Raw genomic sequence first — 18,401 nt, forward strand, 5'->3', positions numbered from 1 at the left:
GGGGGAAAGGTCAATACAGAAAGAAGAGTAACTGATTCAGTAAGCCAGCAGTAAAGTGATAAGGGATACAGGCTGTAGTAGGTCTTTCACATTCCAGCACCAAGCAATGCTTGACCTTAGCCTCTTTTCATATCTGAGTGATCTGGTCAGGAAACATGTTCAAATGAGCAAGAATTTCTTCACTAACCACCTAACTAGAGGCCACCCTGACACTGCGCTGCAGTGAACTCCTGCTCTGGGTGACCACAAAGACTGGCTGACCTTCCTTCTTGTCAGCTGGAGTTTGGGCACAGTGATCTCGCTCAGCTGCAGAGATGACCTTGCCCTTCTGGATAATTATCATGAATCTCAAAAATTATATAGACTGGGGCTGGAGCACACACCAAGGTTCAGTCTAATGCCCTGGAAACCACAAAAATAGACTGCCCATTGGTACCAAGTAGTTAATGTTACAATTTCTTAACAAAAAAGGGACTTTTCACAAGCTGTAGTATTCTCTGTGTGTTTCGAAGTTATCTCATTTTACATCTACAAAGGATTCCTTCTAAATCAATTATTCTATAAAAGTGTTTGAAACTGCTATGTATCATTTTATGTTGGTAGGTTAGGGGTTTCTCTCTTTTTTTTTTTTGCCTTTTCTGGCAGGGATTTTAGAAATGATTCAGAGATTATAATGCAACATAAAGACCAGCTTTGAAAGATAGGATATACTGCTCACTATGTTCTGTATGAACTGATCTCTAATACCTCTTTGGGAAAAAACATCAACTGAAGCTTATAGTCCATTGCATACATTAGCAATGACTACTTATTAATCTTATAACCTTTTCTAATTAACAGAGTAAATTCTAAAATGAATACAAATTGAATGTATCCAAGGGTAAAATATATTCAGCTATGAAATGTGCCCTTACATTTGCTGAAATATCTATGAAGTAAGTGATGTGTCACAGAAATAATCTGTTTCATTTCTTTTTCGTTTGCTTATAGTCAACAAGGATAGAAGTGCCAGCAGCTGGCACTTTGCAAGTAACACATCTGTGTCAATCTTATATATTATTATAGGCATGGCTAGTAAAATTGTATTGTTGTTGCTGCTGCTGCCATTGCAGCTGTTGCTATTTACTATGTGCTACAGTTCTTTCTCCTAAATGCATGTCTGATGAAAAGTAGAAGAGAAATCAAGGGCAGAATTAGAACCATCTTAATGTCATAAAGTGCAATATACAAATTAATCCCTGGGGTAAGAGATGCTTGTGAAAAGATGTAAGTATAAGCTGACACTGTATGGAAATTCAGCTGTGTGTATTTCAACCAACAGTTTGTTCCATAAAATCCAGCACAGACAAAAGCGCATGCAGGAACCATTACAAAAACAGAGGTACAAAGGCCTACAGAGATCAGGACATGGCAAGGTGCAGAAAACAGCTGTGTTTTTTCCTAGCAGGAATCAAACTGTTCTAGTTACCTAAACAAGAAGCAACATATATACAGAGATTTGATCTAGTTGTAAACAAAATTATACAGTTTTGATATCTCAAGGAAAGAAAAGAATTTACGCACAGTCCTTTAGAGGCACCTAACTCTCATTCCCCTGTGTCTATAGGGAATACAAAAGCTGCATTAAACAACCCACTTGAATTGCTCTTTCCAGGAGCTAGACGTCCTAGAGTAGAGGTGATGCATTACTTCAGCTGGCACCTATTTAGGCAAACTGAACTCTAGAATAGAAGTATATATCTTTTTCATTTGGGGGAAAACAATTCAAATCCCAGGGCACATCTACAGAACCAGAATTAACATTACACTGGAAAAAATTGCTTAGAGAAAATGGGAAACATGAAGCATATAAGAATAAAATCAGAACTGGTTTTCATTTATACTTGCCATAGCAAAACCTCTTAAAATATACAGTTAATACAATTGTAACAATTACAGTGATATGGCAAACAAGATAGGTAGCCAGAGGCATAAATCAGAATAATAACTGTGGTTATATCTGTGTCTTTAAATGTACATTTATGCATGTAAGAATATACGTATATAGGCAGATAGAAGCCAGGCTCATTTCAGTGGTGCCCAGTGACCAGACCAGAGGGTATGGGAAAAACCTGAAACACAAGAAGCTCTGTGTGAGCATCAGGAAACACTCTTTTACTGTGAGGGTGACCAAGCACTGGAACAGGTGCCCAAGGGAGACTGTGAAGTCTCCCTGCTTGGAGATATTCACATGCCATCTGGTCATCGTCCTGAGCAACTGGGTCTAGGTGGCCCTGCCTGAGCAGGGGGTTGGCTCAGATGAGCTCTGGAGGTCCCTTCCCACCTCAACCATTCTGCATTTCTGTGACAGCATCATCAAAACATATATGAACAAAATAGGAATCTATGACTTTGTGAAGTTTTCTGTTTGATTAAGATAAGCAACTTCCATAGTAATGCCAAAAAGCAAAATTATGGCTTCTTTGCAGTTTAGTAAGTCTATGCCAGAGACATTTTGTAGGTGTTGGACTGTGTGGCTGAATGTAGATATAAAATATATTGAGTCTTTGACCCACATCCCCAAAAGCACTTAGATGCTTAAGTCCCATAGACTGAAATTGATGAAATTATGATTAAATTGAAATTAACTGACTCTTCATTGCCTAAAACTCCCTGAGGTATTTGGTCCTCTCTTTTCAACTGGAAACTATGTCAAACAGGCAAGGTCCACCACTACATAGTTGCCTTGGTACGGCTCTTGTTATATGAGTTGCATTACTTAGCATTCTGTACAATTAAAAACCTTAAAACTTATTTTTTAGTAGAATTTTCTCTACTTACAAGCCCTCCAAAATGCATAGAAATATTAGCAAAAGAAAACTCAAAATTAAAACAATACAGTCAATGTACTTACAGTTTTACATTCATATTTTCCCTCAAATAAGGCAACTTCCTCATACCTTTCTTTGAATGCTGTAAAGACAAAACCAGAGCTGCTGCACTAGAAAAAATATTGGTTAAGCAAAGAAAGCAAGAAAGACTGGTGAAAAATGAGGTCAAAAAATGTAGTACAACAAACTGTATCTGGCTTCAAAAGGCCACAGGAGTCTGGGATACTTTTTCTGTCTTGTAAAGATTATATTGGATGTGCTATTGTATTACCATGATTAGAAGAGCATATCCATGCAGACTGACATTAACATATATTTAACAATTCATAAGAAAAATGTAATCAGTGTGTTTAAATTTATTTCCACAAATTTGCAGTTGATATTCATTCATCACAAGTATTCTTTGAGGGTTTATTTTAAATTAGCATACCGTATCCTACCACCTATTTTAGGTATATTCAATATATCCAACATAATTAAAGGAAGATTATTACATCAGGGTTATTTGAGTTACGTACATCTATTAAAGGATTCAGTAGTAATTTGCCATGTGAGATAAACAAGGAGACAGAGCTTTGGATAGTATGGAAAAAGCTGTCAGACATCTCAAAATCTGAGTTTTGTAATTTGCAATCCAAGCACATGGGCAAAAATCATATTCATTGCAGATATGTGCTCCCTCGACTGAAAAAACAGCAACAACAAACAAACAAATAAACAATCCCCCCCCAAAAAACCACATTTTGCATACAGAACAGAATATCTGCTGGAGGGAAATAAAAATATGTTAATTTTTATTTTGAGCAATACTAAACACAGGGGTTTGTCACTTACTTTTTTTAGTAATAGAATTATAGACAGAGATGGAGCCACCATAGAACTAATGAAACCATTCTTCATAACAGTTATTAACTTCTGACATCAGACCATCTCCTTCCCAGCTAGAACTATGGCAGGCAACACCACATGACAGCAATTCTCTACTTTTTTTTAATTATTATTATTATTCTTCAAACAATTCTTCACTATTAGATAGATTTGTGTTCTCATTTGGAGATTCTTACAAGGTTTTGTAAAAAAGCAGTTGATTTTGCAGGGAGAAAGAAATGCAGCAATGCAGAAAAGTCACGTCTCTGCTGTGACCTCTGGTTAGCTCCAGCTCCAGAAGCAGCAGGGTCTGGTAGGCTGCAGTCACTTACAGTTTGTTTGCTGACTGGCAGTATCATTTCAGAGGTATCTGTGTGGGTAAATACAGCTAATTATTCTCTGAATATAATCAAGCTCTAGCTCACTTAGACTCATCTTACATTTCATGAGGTTTTGTATCCACTGGAAATCTGAGCTGCAACATCGCAGGCATCTCCTACTGTTAAGCAAACAGATGACACAGGTGTTTAAATAGGGCAAATGTATCAGAAACCCTAGCAATATCCAAGCATTCTGCTTCAGTATATTCTCCCATCTGCAGTCTGCCATCCATTTCTAGGCTACCATTCAAGAGTCTGGTTTTTTAAACTCTTCTCATTTTGCTCTGATTTTATATGCAAACTAGCACCTTGTGCATACAAATTCCTAGTAACTGTTGTGCACTCAGTTGTTTAGTTTGAGCACTTCCATTGACAAACCACGCAACTGAATGATAAAGCTCCACACCTCCATTTATTTGAAACAAAGTGGTTTAATATTCTGAATGTGTTAAATCCTCTTTGCCTGCTGCTTCCTCAGTTTGTCACACAAGTACATCAGTTCCCACTGAGGTCAAACTTAAAATATAATTTGCATTCAATGGGTAACGATCTCCCCTCAGACAGCTGGAAAATTATTCTTCTCTCTCTGGCATCTTTTATCAGAAAATCCAGTTTCCTCTCATGTTAAGCTTACCACCAGTGCTATTATGACTGTGAAAACACAGTTGTCCCAGTGTAATGAGTGCAGAAACAATAATTAAAGTTCTTATTCTCACAGATTCCATTCCACACTGTCCTTTGGAGGAAAGGGGAGTTAAACACAACCCTGAGCTGCTGTATAAGGCTCCTGACCCACCACAGATCTGGGGTTGCTTCCCTTACTGTCTGAATTAATTTTGTTCCTTTGGGAAAAATTACAGCTGGCATTTTAAACTTTTATGTTTCAAGAAGCATTTTTGCGTCTTCCTCAGCAAGTCTTCCTTCTTTATTCCCTCTTGATTATATTTAAGCTGCTTCCTACTTTACTTGTCCTCATTTTCAGGTTTCTTCCATACTTTGTTTAACTTGGTTGATCTCACTTCAAACATGGGATCAAAGTTTCATAAGGCAACTACAAATACCCCCCCCAATATATACCAGGTCTGCTTGGTACAACACGGCACCTCAGAGTAATTCTTGGGGGGTGATTACAAGGAGAAATGCAATTTGGCTACCTTCTGCCAGCCTGCTCCTTGTGGTGGGAAAACTCCAACCTCTAGCACTTTAAGACCCTGCCAGTGAAATATTTTGGTCTCACTCCAATCTACAGGCAATAGGTAAACAATGAAAGATATTCTGCAAAGTATTCCTCCTCCACTTCTCCACTGAGAAGGTGGCAGACAGGCACAAGGGGCGGGTGGGTGTGGGGTCAGAGGCATGAGCCGATACCTTTTACAAGCAGTTGGTAGGGCAAAATAGAAAAATATCATCAGCTTCAAAGCTACCTTCCCCTTCCCTTCCCTCCCTCCCATTCCTCTCCTCTGTCACCGGGGGTCTCACTTGAAACACATGAGGGGTGACAGACAAAGCCAAAAGCCTGGCAAGGGGAATGGGCCAGAGGTTCCTGGACCTGCCTGCTCCAGTACAGGGGTGACAAGGAGGCGACAGCAAAGTCCCCACCCAAAAAAAATACAGCTCTGGTGAGGAATGTGTACAAAACTGATCTGCTCCCCGGGGAAAACAAAACAAAACAAAACAAACAAACAAACAAAAAAAAAACCCCACACACAAAAAAAAAAACCCAGAAATGAGGAGGAATAACAGGGAAAGTGGGTGAGGGTTGAAAGAACTAGAAGACACAAGATTGACTTTCAGGTTGAAGAAATGGCCCCACCTCAAGTTACTGATTACCCATGACAGAGCTTTTTTATAAACAACTCCCCCACCCCACCCCCCACCCCCCCAAAAAAAAAAAAAAAAGAAAAGAAAAAGGGAAAAACCCCTAAACCTTCAACTTTATCTTGTCTATTTATTTTTTTTAAGCCTTTATGGCTGGGTTGAGAAAGGATCTCTTGTTTTGGGGAAACCCTTGTGCTGGGGTTGGCAGTTCCAGAGCTCCTACTGCTGCATTTATACAGAGGGGATCCTGTGCATCAGGTCTGAATTAATGGCAAAAAATTAAGTGGTATGTCATGGTGGCTTGACTAATGTCAAACAAGCTTGTGGTGAGGAGGTAGGAGAGTCAGAGCACTTGCGTCACAAGATGGAAGATACATGCTAAATATACCAGTATTGATGTGGGGCATGGATTACACATAATAAACTCTTTCAAACAATATCAACAGACAAAATACAAAAATTAGAATGAAGTGAATGCAAGGAATTTAGACTGATGAACAACTGAATTTCAGAAGTTCTTTACATGATCAGGTGTGTCATACGAATGCAGAATAGTTACAGTTCAATTAGGAACTTCATCTTTATTGTTTCAGTATTATAGCCAAAGGACTTGCATTCCAAGATGCAGAAAAAACATCAGAAAACCAAGCAAAAACTTCCACCACAGTCCCTTCTTTCTCATCATTAGGATTCAGTACTATATCTGATGAACTTCTCCAGGATGAAGAATACCGTTGTTTGTTATCTTGCACCTTTTACGTGAGAGGCCATTGCACACCCTATAAATTCAAAGATATGGATGTGGTAAAAGTACTACATATGATAGAGACTAATTTCTTAGCTGTATGGTTTTGCTCTGCTTCTGTAATCTCATTCAAGAATCTGTTATCTAACATTGAGCTGAATGGGACCTATCTGTGCTCTGGCAGTAACAGAGTGCCCTACTGAAATGTTGACTGAAACGATAAAGTGTCTTGAACACCAAAATAATGTAAGCTTCAAAGACTTTTTAAAAAGGGCAGGTTCCACAGGGGCAGAGGGCAGAGAATACTTACAGAGCAGCAATAAATATCACAAAAAACCCTCACCCTTTTAGTTGAGGCAAAACTTTGTATTCCTTGGAAAAGAAAAATCTAAATCTATTGAGAAATGTCTTTGTAAGCAATGTTGCATTACCAAAAAATGTTATATCTGGTAGCACAACATATCACATCTAGCTCTCAGATTTAAGTCACAGATAGCTGGGAGTACATAGTATTTGAAAAATAATCCCCTTCTACTTATGAATTGGTATATGGATTCATATCCTTGATTGTAGGCATCAGACATACAAGAGCAGTGCCTTTCAGAAAACAGGGGAATGACAACGCTGACTTACCAGCAAAATTGTTCTTAATTTTTCCACTAATGGAAAACAGCTTTTTTTGTCAAAATTTAAAGTTTTCATTAAAATATGTTCATGTTTGCCTCAAAAAAGGAAAGAGAAGGAAAAAACTGTCAATATTTGCATAAACTTAAAAGCAAATCTCTCCACAAGAAAGAGGGAGGAGAAGGCAAAAGGAAGAAAAAGGAAAAGGAATAGCTCAAGAAAAAAAATATTGTCAAAATATTTCATGTTTATAAAAAAAATCCAACCAGTCTTGTTTCATCTTGTTCTCCTCTATAATTACACAACTAAATGTTTCATAATAAAAACAAAATTCACCAAGTCAATGTGACCCCCTAGTACCATATACATATTTTGCCCACCTTTATATGAATATTCAGTTTCACTACAGATCATTCTTTGGAAACGTTGTGATTGTTGGGAAATGTTTGCCGCTATAACTACAAATCTCACAGTTTGCATCTAAACTAGTGTGGTAAACATTTGAAAAATAATTTAAAATATATGTATTCTATAACTAGTAATCATGACTTTACAAGTACTACACAGCATTTCAAAGCTTTCAATTGCATCCTGCAGCTCCAGACTTTCATAGAAAAATGTTTTTCTGCTGCACTTTAATTTCCCTTTTCTTCTGTGAAGAAAAACTACTTGCATTAAGAATCCATTTATGTTCCTAGATTCCTCACACAGAACATGTATTTTTATTTTATGTTGCATTTTGTTTATGATATTCCAAAAAGCACTTTGTTCTGTGTGACAGTGGTGTGCACTTTACTATTCTTATATCTTCTGTCTTATATTCTTATATCTTACAGAAAGATAGGTGCAGTGTTTTCTTAGGGGATCATAATTATTGATGAAGACTTATTAGAATCATTTTTACCCATTGATACCCTGGGTAAAATGAAGAACATATTGTCAATGTCACCTGTTCTGGCACTTTGCAGGAAGCAGTTTAACAGGAGCTGTGGAAAATGAGATCATAAAGGTTAACGGGGTAGAGATCATAACAATCATTTTAATGGAGTTTTAGAGATTCAAGTTATATCCTTTTACTTTTTTTTTACTTTTTTTTTACTTTTTTTTTATTTTCCAAAGGATATTCTGAAGGTTTATAAAGGAAACTTAATGATGTGCATGCTTGTGCATGAAGAGAATTTGTGTATTCCAGAACTGAAAGCACAACCAAGGAGACCTCTTTGCAATATGTTAGTTATTGGTGTGCCTTTAGGGTAAAATAGTTGCATTATTTTATCTGGGAGCCATGGCAACATAGAGGTGCAGGATCAAGTACAGATTGAGTTCAAAGGATCAGGTTGTCAAGCAACATTTTAAATGAACTCAAGTCTGGCATGGATCTCCAGATACATCTTATGCAAGTTAAACCAAGGCTTTTTAACTGTCAGTATTATTTAATCTTGCTGATACTAGGAGACTGAGAAAAAGATGAGAACAGACAATGTAGTTGAACAGACAATATCACACAATGGATTCAGTACCTGCTTTCAAAGGGGTCCTAATAATAAATTAGTTTAAATACATTAGACAATCCTTGTTGTATGGAAAGCTTTAGAGCCTTTCCTCCAAAATTTTTACTGTTTAGTGTTTAGTGGCTCTCATTGAATGTAGTCATCATGAACCACTATATATTTTCATCGTATACCCTTGAATGATAAAAAGCCTGAGTAGCCAGGGAAACCATGTAGTCCAAGTCTATTTATTAAAAAGTGGCACTCAAAGGACTGATGGAAATGTTCACTTTATGTTTTAGGGCTGAGATATTACTCTGCTTTCTAGTTTGGTGAAAAGAGTATCCTTGTTGATACTATGACTTTGCTTCTCTGGTGTATTTGCTATTTTGTTCTGATGTTTTGATCATACCTTCAAGTCTTTTTTCCCCTCACCTCCAACACAAGCTGGTAGGTCTTGTCCTCGCTCATCTTATGTGTGATCTCTCTAGTGATGGCTGTCCAACCCCCTCCGCTGCACATAGGCCCTTTTCTGTCTCCACCTTAGCTTTCTTACCTTCCCTCTCTTAGGTCTGGGAGATATTTGTAGAGGAATGTCAGTACAGTGAAAGATTTAAAATCAATCAGTATCACTATTCAGCTGTGAGTTTAGCAGTACTTCACCTGATTAAAGCATACTTGGAAAAAAAAGGCAAGGGGAGAGGAGGGGAGGAGGAGGAGGGGAGGGGAGGGGATGGGAGGGGAGAGGAGAGGAGACGAGGGGAGGGGAGGGGAGGTTTATATAAAATTAAAATTATTTAAGGGTGTTTGTTTTATTAGAGTTGTCCACCAGTTAAGGGGGCTTAGGTGCAGATTCACTTAATTGCATGGGTGTATCTTTAGAGGCAGTGACTAAACGTTACTACTGAACCTCATTCCCCCACTTCCCTGAATATCTCCTGTTAATCCCTTCTTAAAGCTGGAAACAGTGTTCATCCCTTTTTAAAAAAACACTGCTTCTTGTTGATGAAAATGAGTAAAATTGCAATGGCATAAAGAGGACAAAAACATGGAAAAAATAGAGGAAAAATAAAGACAGACATTGCTGTGAAACTGAAATTATTTAACTGAAAACAGGTTACTGCCTTCTTAATTATTTGACACCATTTATTCCAATCAATTTCAATTACACAAGCCCAAATGTAAGTGAATATTGAAATCTGGATAAAGGAACCATACTTGTTTTCTGCAACCACTAGGCATGATTTTCATCTGAGGTGATTAGTGGAACTTTTAGATAGTCCACGAAAAATTGCAAATTATCTCTCCTCACAAGCAGTTACATTGGGTAGGATTCATAGTATGACAGTCCTTAAATATATTAATACGCTTTGAATTTTCTAATGAATGTTGACATGTAAATGTTACTTTTGTTAAGACAATTGTTAATGCATAAGAATGGAGAGTCTGCTGCTTCAGCTCTGAATATTTTTCCATTATTTTACGTTCCAAAAATATTCATACACTAAAATCTTTAGAAATATCTCATTATCTTCTTGTTTTCTGGAAGATCCCTTGGTAATTTTCTTCTGCAAATTAGAAATTGCTAGAAACAGAAACAAGCAATCTGGATCACAGACCATTTAGACAGTTATCTGTCCTTTCCATCAGGGGAAATCTGTATCATCATCCTTTGGATATATTGTTTCTTGTTTATATTGTATCTTGCTATATTTTCTGTTCTTTATAGTAAAGATAGTGCAAATAATTCATACAAATGCGTGGGGAAATGCATGCTTATAGTATTCATGCAAAAAGCAAAGTGTGTGCTATAAGTTTGAATCAGATATTTTGCTAATGACAAATTACTTCAGTTTTGGATAGGACTGCACTTCAGATTTCAGTGTAGCTAATACAGATAGAATAAGCTTTTTTACTGAGCTTACCCAGCTGCTTGTTTGCAGTTTAACCTTGTCAGCACAGAATTGAACAAGGGTTAATTTATGCTGCTAAGCAATGTTATTCCCTATTCCTTTTAGAAGCTGCATTTTAAGAGACTTTATAATTTTATTTTTTAGTAGTAGTAATTATTAATATTTTATTTGGCATTACATTTGACATGTTATTTGACAGTACCTAGGATCATGTTGTTACACTGTAATGGAAGTAAAGAGCAGAGTTAAATTGGGGAAAGAAATGAGAATGCACATTTACTTAGTGATTCTAACTAAAACAAACTTACATGTCCCTAAGCACAGATGTCTTTTAGACAAAATTAGAAACATATGTACATGTTACATTTTCAGTCCAGGATCAGAGCATTTAGTCCAACAAGTCTAAGTTGGTTCCTGTTAATATCTTTCATTCAGTAAAATAGAAGCAAATGAAAATAAAAACTCGTCCAAATATAAAATGTTTTTGAATGTAGGTGAAATAATTTCTTAATCTCTACAGCCAGTCATCATATTTCTTAAATTAATATGTTTTATCTGATGCAATATTTATTTTGTCACCTAATTATTTGGCCTATTGTAACATTGACCAAAATAGTCTGGTGAAATCACACTTAAAAATTTATTTTTTTATTATTTGATATTATTATTATCTTGTTCAGGGAATAAGAAAATGCTTACCATAAACTCTGGTGATAACAATGGAGGATATCCTGTCACATATCTCCAACAACTTCAAAACCACTACTTCTGGATTGCTTCTTCCTCTAAAATTAGCCTTGAGAACTTCTGTTTTAGTACATGTGGAGGGGGAAACCTGTGTGTTTAATTTCTTTGCCTACAATTAACACAAATATGACCTTCCTCTAGAAATCTTCAAAGATATCTCTACATTTCTGCCCTAAATATACATACAAAAAATAGGCATTTAGAAGGACTTCCTCCACTGTACACCCGATAATAGTGCTTCATAGGTGTCTAAATTAAACAGTTGTTTTGTGATCCAAGTACGAGATTATAGGATAAGCCAGGCATCTGCCTTTCCTTACTTATTTAAATGAGAAATGTTTGTCTCTAAAGGACCACCCACAGAGATAATTGTAAATGTGCTTTCTCATTCTGGTCTAGATTTTTTAATTTCATATTTTCCTCTCTGATTTGCTTATGAAGGTCAGTGGAGCTGGCAAACATTTTGTTTCCTCACCCACCCCCCACCCCGCTGTCTTTCTCTGATTAATTGATGATTCATATACTTCATGCTTTTATCCAGGGTTTTTTTGGGTTATTTCCTGTCCTGCCAACAGCATTTTATTTCTATGGAGCCATAAACCAATGTGATGGTAGTTAATGCTGGGCTTAGCTCATTTCTAACTCCCTCTGAAAAATGCTTCTTTCATGTCTCTTTAAAATATGTTTTGTTCTCTGTTTTTAACAGTGGAATCTAACAAGTTCTGTGTTGCTTCTTGTGGCCCATATAGCTGTACAGAAGTTGACCCTCAGTGCCTTTGGATTTATCCCCTCTGAAGGCTTTTCATTGTTCTGTTAGTTTTTTATTGTCTTTTTTAGCCAGTACATTCTACATCATGATCTTTATGGTAAACAGTATCCTAGTAACAGAAGTAATTGGTTGCTGAACTCAGAAAAAAATAGTAGCTTGCATTATATTTCCAACAAAGAGCAAGAGTGGAGGCAAGCTTACACATATCTGATGGATACAGCCTGAAATTATAGAATGGAAAAGGTTGGAAACACCTGGCATTTAAAACATATATATTTGTTTGTTTGTTTGTTTGTTTTAAAAAGTAAAATAGTGTATATGACTCAGTCTGTGTATCTTCTGTTGGTGAAGGGTCTCACTCTGCAAAGTTCCTGAACAAAGTGGGATGACGATGACACCTCAAGTGCAAGCCTGTGTTCAAATGCCTTGCTGAAGGATCTTTCTGCTCATATTCTTACTAGAAATGTACCTAGTCATGTGATAATACAGAATATTAAAAAATAAAATCCATTAAGGTGCTGCAACTAGTCTTATACCCAATGTAATGCAGGGTAAACATTTTTAACTTAAGAAACAAACTGTAAAAATGCTTAGCAGATGGAACCCTAAAATAATTTTTCATGCATAATTCAGAGAAGTCTATTTGTTTGCTTGGCTAAGAATTATTTCTGAAGAGAGAAGAAGATGGAAAATGTATGATATGCATATAACAATGTAAACTTTCTAACATGGCAGGTGAACATTCACTAGAATAAAGATTGACAGTTGTATATTAAATGTCATGACTTTTTTCCAGAAGTTGAGCAGTATTCTTTGAGTCAAGTTCTTTCAACACAATCATAATTGAAGTTAACAGAAAATGTAAATTGGAAAAGATCTTAATTTACTGTTGGCAAAACTCTATTCTAATTGAAATATCTCACCCCAGAAAAATAATTAAAATGTTGGCATATGAAATTATTAATATGACCTTAAAACCAAATTGTTTGACCTGTATAATGATGATACTTCTTTTAAATACTTTCAATAAGATATTTCTGCACTGATTTTCAGAGCATGGTAGAGGCAAAAAGAACTAAAGGTCAGAGCCAAAAAAAAAGCGAACAAACAGGTAGACAAAGAAGCTTAGCATTTCAAAAAGTGCTTTAAGTGAAGCTTAGGCATTTAGTTGCAAGATTCTGCTTGTGAAAATCTCCATTTGGGTACTTGTTGAGAGCATTTAAATTTCATACATGCCTCACTTTTTAAAAAAGATTTTAAAGATTCCAGGAGACAGAAATGAGATTTAACTCCCTAAATGAAGATGCCTTGAAATGTATGCTGTTTATACTAGTTATCCTATGTCTTTCTTTTTTTTTTAATCTATGAAAAAGCAAAAAAAAAAAAAAAATTGTTCTTAGGCATTACTGCTACAATCTTCACAAAGCTATACAGGCTAGGCTGGACACATCTTGTTTTTCTCTCTCCTAGGTAGAAATGGAGGAGAGCTCAGCTCTAGACTCTCCCTCATTGTAGATGTATGAAATTCAATAAGATAAATCTCAGACGTATAACTACGCTTCTACCTGCAGCGATTTCTAAATCCTTCTGGAGCCAGGGAATACATCCTCCCTACAACATCTAAAGGACTCTGATCCTACTTTCAGAGCACTCCTGGCAACCCAAGAATGAGGTTCTTCCTGCACAAGCACATTTTTCATTCAAACTCTGGGATCAAAGACAACAGATAATTCTTTCGAGCCTTCTTTTTTTTAGGTAGGACATGCAGTTTAAACAAAGCATCTCTAAGCAGCTAGCTGGGTGTGAGAAGAGGGTGGGCAAGGAGGAGGGCACTTTCCACCCTTTCTGTTCAAGCTTTGTCACTCTTCAGGAAAGACTCCTAGATTCACTGGGTCAGAGAGCAAATAATAGTGACAGAAAGTGACTTTGTAGCCTTAAGTTATGGCCCTCTCTGCTCCAGAGGCAATCTGCGTACCTCGTGATTAAAAATACTTAATCAGTCCTGAAGTTTCATAGCAAAGCTGTCATCACAACCCAGGTAAGTGCCCTTACCGCTAGGGAATATTACCCTCTTCCTGATTCCCTGCATTTGTAATTGTTTACTACTCAGTGGCACAGTTTCAACCAGAAGATGAGGAGTGATTTTTTTCATTCCCAGCCTGTGCACTTTCCTAGATCTTAATTTCATCTCTCAACCTCTTATTAACATTTTTGCCTCCTCTAAACTGGCTTGTAGATGCATGCTCTGATGAACTTCACAGTCTTCTTAATAACTAACTAACTAAATTATGCACCATCTGTGGTTGTCCATGCCCATTCGGTGCATGGACTCTGTACCTTCTCCTCTAGCAGAGCAAGGCCAGCCAGTATGCAATGAGAGAGAGCATGGCTGGGGCCACATCTGGTGTCAGAAGATGGAAAGCAAGTCCAAGGCCCCAGTCTGCAAATATATTCTGATTCCCGTAAAGGGCTTCCTTATTCTACCCTTTTCCTCCCTATGTATTCCTTTGGCTTTGTCAGTCTAGTGTAACTACACAGGGTCCTTTCAAGAAAACTGAAGGTTCAGCACCCTGAGAATCAATTGACTGAAAATTTAAGCTACAGCTTGTTAGATGGTTGGTGCCTTACAAGTCTTGGATCAACAGAGATTTACTAGTGGCAACATTTCAATGAACAGCAAAAATTCTCCTCTGGCCTGCATTGCTATCAAGACATAAGAGGAACTTTGGCTTAATCAGATACAATTCTTTGAGAGAGTCCTGCAACATTGCTGCCTTTCTACAGGTTTATCAAAGACAGTTTTGTGGATGTAGATTGTTTCTTGCATGAAAAGAGGTTGTTATACCATTAGACCAAGGTGATCATCCATTAAGATCCAGAACCTGGCATTAATCTGTGGAGGCCGCAGTCTGGATTTCAATGGCTAATCACCTTGATTCATCTCATGGTGTAAAAACCTTTCATGCAAAGAAAGTGTTCACATTTTCATAAAACAGTCTTAGTAAATCTGACAAGCCAACTTTTAAAATTGAAATTACATTCTCCAACATAGGTCTGGAGACCAGAAAGGAGACATAGAAGAAATACCTGAAATTGAGCACAGGTTTAAAATGTGAAGATGACATCCCCCTACACAGTCTGTTACTGAGTGCTTAAAAACTGATGGGCAAAACTAAGTGTCTGCAGCATTCATTTAGTGCACATTAATACAGCTGCCTGAGCTCTAGCAAAAGACTTTTATCATTAATTTCCAGAAAGGGCAGAATGCCATCTAGCTGCTAGGGATGGCCTCTTGTGACTGAATTTTGTTGAAAGATAATCAAAGAAGGCTGTCATTCAGTAGCATAAATCGTAGTATCAGAGAGGACTTCCCTTTATTTTCAGTAAGTATCATAGGGGAGAAGGATGGGGCAAGAAGCAGCTCTTTTTGCAGAATAATATGCTCTTTAAAAGCTTTGTGAGTAATGACATGTCACTGGATGACTGTGCTTTTCATGTGCATTGGACAGGGAGGTGTTAGGATCTAAAATTCCTATTCTAACAATCTTCCTGGAGCTTAAACAGTTATCCAGACAGTGGCATTAATCCATTACTTCCCAGTACATTACATATGACCAGGCAGGGTTGAATTACAAATCAATCAGCGCATTTTCCTAAACCTGAATATTTTGTCTGTTTGGCAGAAGGAGGTATAACATAGAAGATGAAAATGAGGAAAAAATGAAAGACGATCTCACACATGGTACAAACTTCTACTGTTCTTTTTATCACTATCAGCACAGGCAAACCATTTTGAAAGTTGTGGGGTTTTTTTCTTTATAGCTTGGTTTTCCATTTTGTGAGCAATGAAGACCATATTAAGTTACTCCCTTGCAGCCCAGCTCCAGTCCATAAGGCTTTTGAGATGCTTTCTGTCTAATCTTTTGTAACAAATATTGCTACCCAAAGCAACTTCATATCAAATTCTCTTAAAATAAGTGACACAATGAAGACCTCTGCCTTATAATTTCAACTGTTTCCCAGTATTTTTCACATAAATCAGATAGAATAAAATATTATCTGCATAAAAAGGCTTTATTATTAGATAACTGTAGAATAAACAGTGTTGGAGGGCTTTTTGTAACTGAGCTGACCATATATGCTGAATCTATTTTCTTCAAATATAGTTTTCTTTTTGGAGGAAAATACATGTGGCACCATTGTTTTATAGGTAAGACTAACATTAATCAACATAGTGAATCTAGTATGATTTATATTATAGGAATGTTTTTTAAGTATTCAGGAGATGTTGTATAAGCATTGCAAAAACTATAACCCACATCCTGCGAGGTCTGCAATGTTTCATAACTTTGATGGTACAATTAGAGATGTGAGGATAATCAAGCCAGTTTTTATCTTACCAGCCAGCATAGTGCAAGCTTCAGTGGGAGTCTGGAATTCAGCATCTTCCCATATGTGTAAGAAACCTTCAGTTGCTGAACCTTTTGCTGGCACAAGCTAACTTTTCTCAGTACTGAACTAGTAAGTTAAAGCCATTGTGGGTAGTCTTAGAAGCAATTTGCAACACCGTTTGCTGTATAGATGAAGGTTTAGGCAGATTCTTATTGTAAATAGAAGCTACCAAGAATACCAAAAAATTTTGGAAAAGCCATATAATCTGTCAGGGTGTTTCCAGGACTCCTTGAATTATTTCCAGTTTTAGCAGCCTGTAAAACTGGGAGTCTCTAGAGCCTTGCTCAGGTCTTCTGGTCTTCCAGAGAACAAAATGCATGACTGTTGCTGTCTTAGACCCAGAGCTTCAGATTATGATCTGTCACCTACTGAATAACGATTCAGGAGTAGCCTCCTTGCTGTTTTACTCAGAGACAAGGGGTCCTGCATCCTGTGGGGCCCCAGCAAATTTCCATCTGACAGCCTGACACTGAAGGATACTGCTGCAGAATACACTGCAGCCCAGCTGGCCGCAGAGGTGACCTCATTCCTCCTGGTCACCTGCAGTCCCTGACAGACCCAGAGGAACCAGCAATTCTTAAGCCTCTGTCTTCAGGTTGGAGATAACCTCCAGAATCCTTTTGCTCCCTGGTGGTTCATAGTGCAGAGTGTGGCTGTGCCAGCCTTTCCTCCTGCCCACACAGCAGCCGCTCTGCTTGCAGTGACCTGGGCAGGGTGGGCTCTGACTAAAAATGAGCTTCTCAGAGCATATTTCAGATGCTGCACAGGCAACGTGTCCTGTTTTCAGCTGTTAATTTTCTTCCTAGCAGCTGGTGCAGTGCTGTGTTTTGGATTTGGTGTGAGAACAATGTTATAGCACGCTGATGGTTTTAGTTGTTGCTGGATGATGGTTATACGAAGTCAAGGACTTTTCCGTTCCTTGGGCCCTGCCAGCGAGAGGGCTGGAGGGGCACGGGGAATTGGGAGGGGACACAGCCAGGACAGGTGACCTGAACTGGGCAAAGAGGTATTCCATACCATATGATGTCACGCTGAGTATATAAACTGGGGGAAGAATAAGGAAGGGGGATACATCAACATTATGGTGTTTGTCTTCCCAAGTAACTATTGAGGGTGATGGAGCCCGGCTTTGCTGGAGATGGCTGAACACCTGTCTGCCCATGGGATGCAGAGAATTAATTCCTTGTTTTGCTTTGCTTGCATGTGTGGCTTTTGCTTTACCTATTAAAATTGTTCTTAAATCAACCCTCGAGTTTTACATTCCTTTCCGATTCTCCTCCCCGTCCCTCTGGGTGAGGGGGAGTGAGTGAGTGGCTGCATGGGGCTTGGCTACCAGCCGGGGTTAAACCACAACACAATGCCACAGGAAAGGTAAATGACAGAGAAGATGAAAAGGTCTGTCTTACGCACAAAACTATCATGTCCTAATGTAAGTCAAAACCCGCTATGTTTTAACACATGTACTCTATTAGAACATAGGATTTTGGTAGCTATGCTTGCCCTCTTTTCCTTTTTCCATTTGCTCCTATACCAGGTGACATCTCATGCGAAATTTTTTACATTGTCCACACATCTGAACCCAGATCTCACATTACTACAATGTGAAATCAACTATTGCTGGCAAGTGATGATCCTCACTGAGCTGTAAAGGATACAGACCGTATTCACTTAGTTCTCTGCAAACTTTCTGTTGGATTTCAGTGAGCTAACACCTATCTTCAGAGGC

The 18,401-nt window shown here is 37.7% G+C and overlaps 1 protein-coding gene across 1 annotated transcript in view; it reads right to left on the bottom strand.

Moving 5' to 3' along the window:
• Window positions 1–3,901: 3,901 nt before the first annotated feature.
• The window catches only part of STS (steroid sulfatase), a 135,681-nt gene continuing 121,181 nt past the window's right edge, over window positions 3,902–18,401 (bottom strand). Inside the window, exon 12 of the mRNA XM_055703381.1 lies at window positions 3,902–4,107. Coding sequence (XP_055559356.1) covers window positions 3,917–4,107 — 191 coding nt within the window. The 3' untranslated portion in view covers window positions 3,902–3,916. The remainder of the gene's footprint in view (window positions 4,108–18,401) is intronic.

This window comes from Falco cherrug, chromosome 2, assembly GCF_023634085.1.
Source record: "Falco cherrug isolate bFalChe1 chromosome 2, bFalChe1.pri, whole genome shotgun sequence".
Taxonomy (NCBI): domain Eukaryota; kingdom Metazoa; phylum Chordata; class Aves; order Falconiformes; family Falconidae; genus Falco; species Falco cherrug.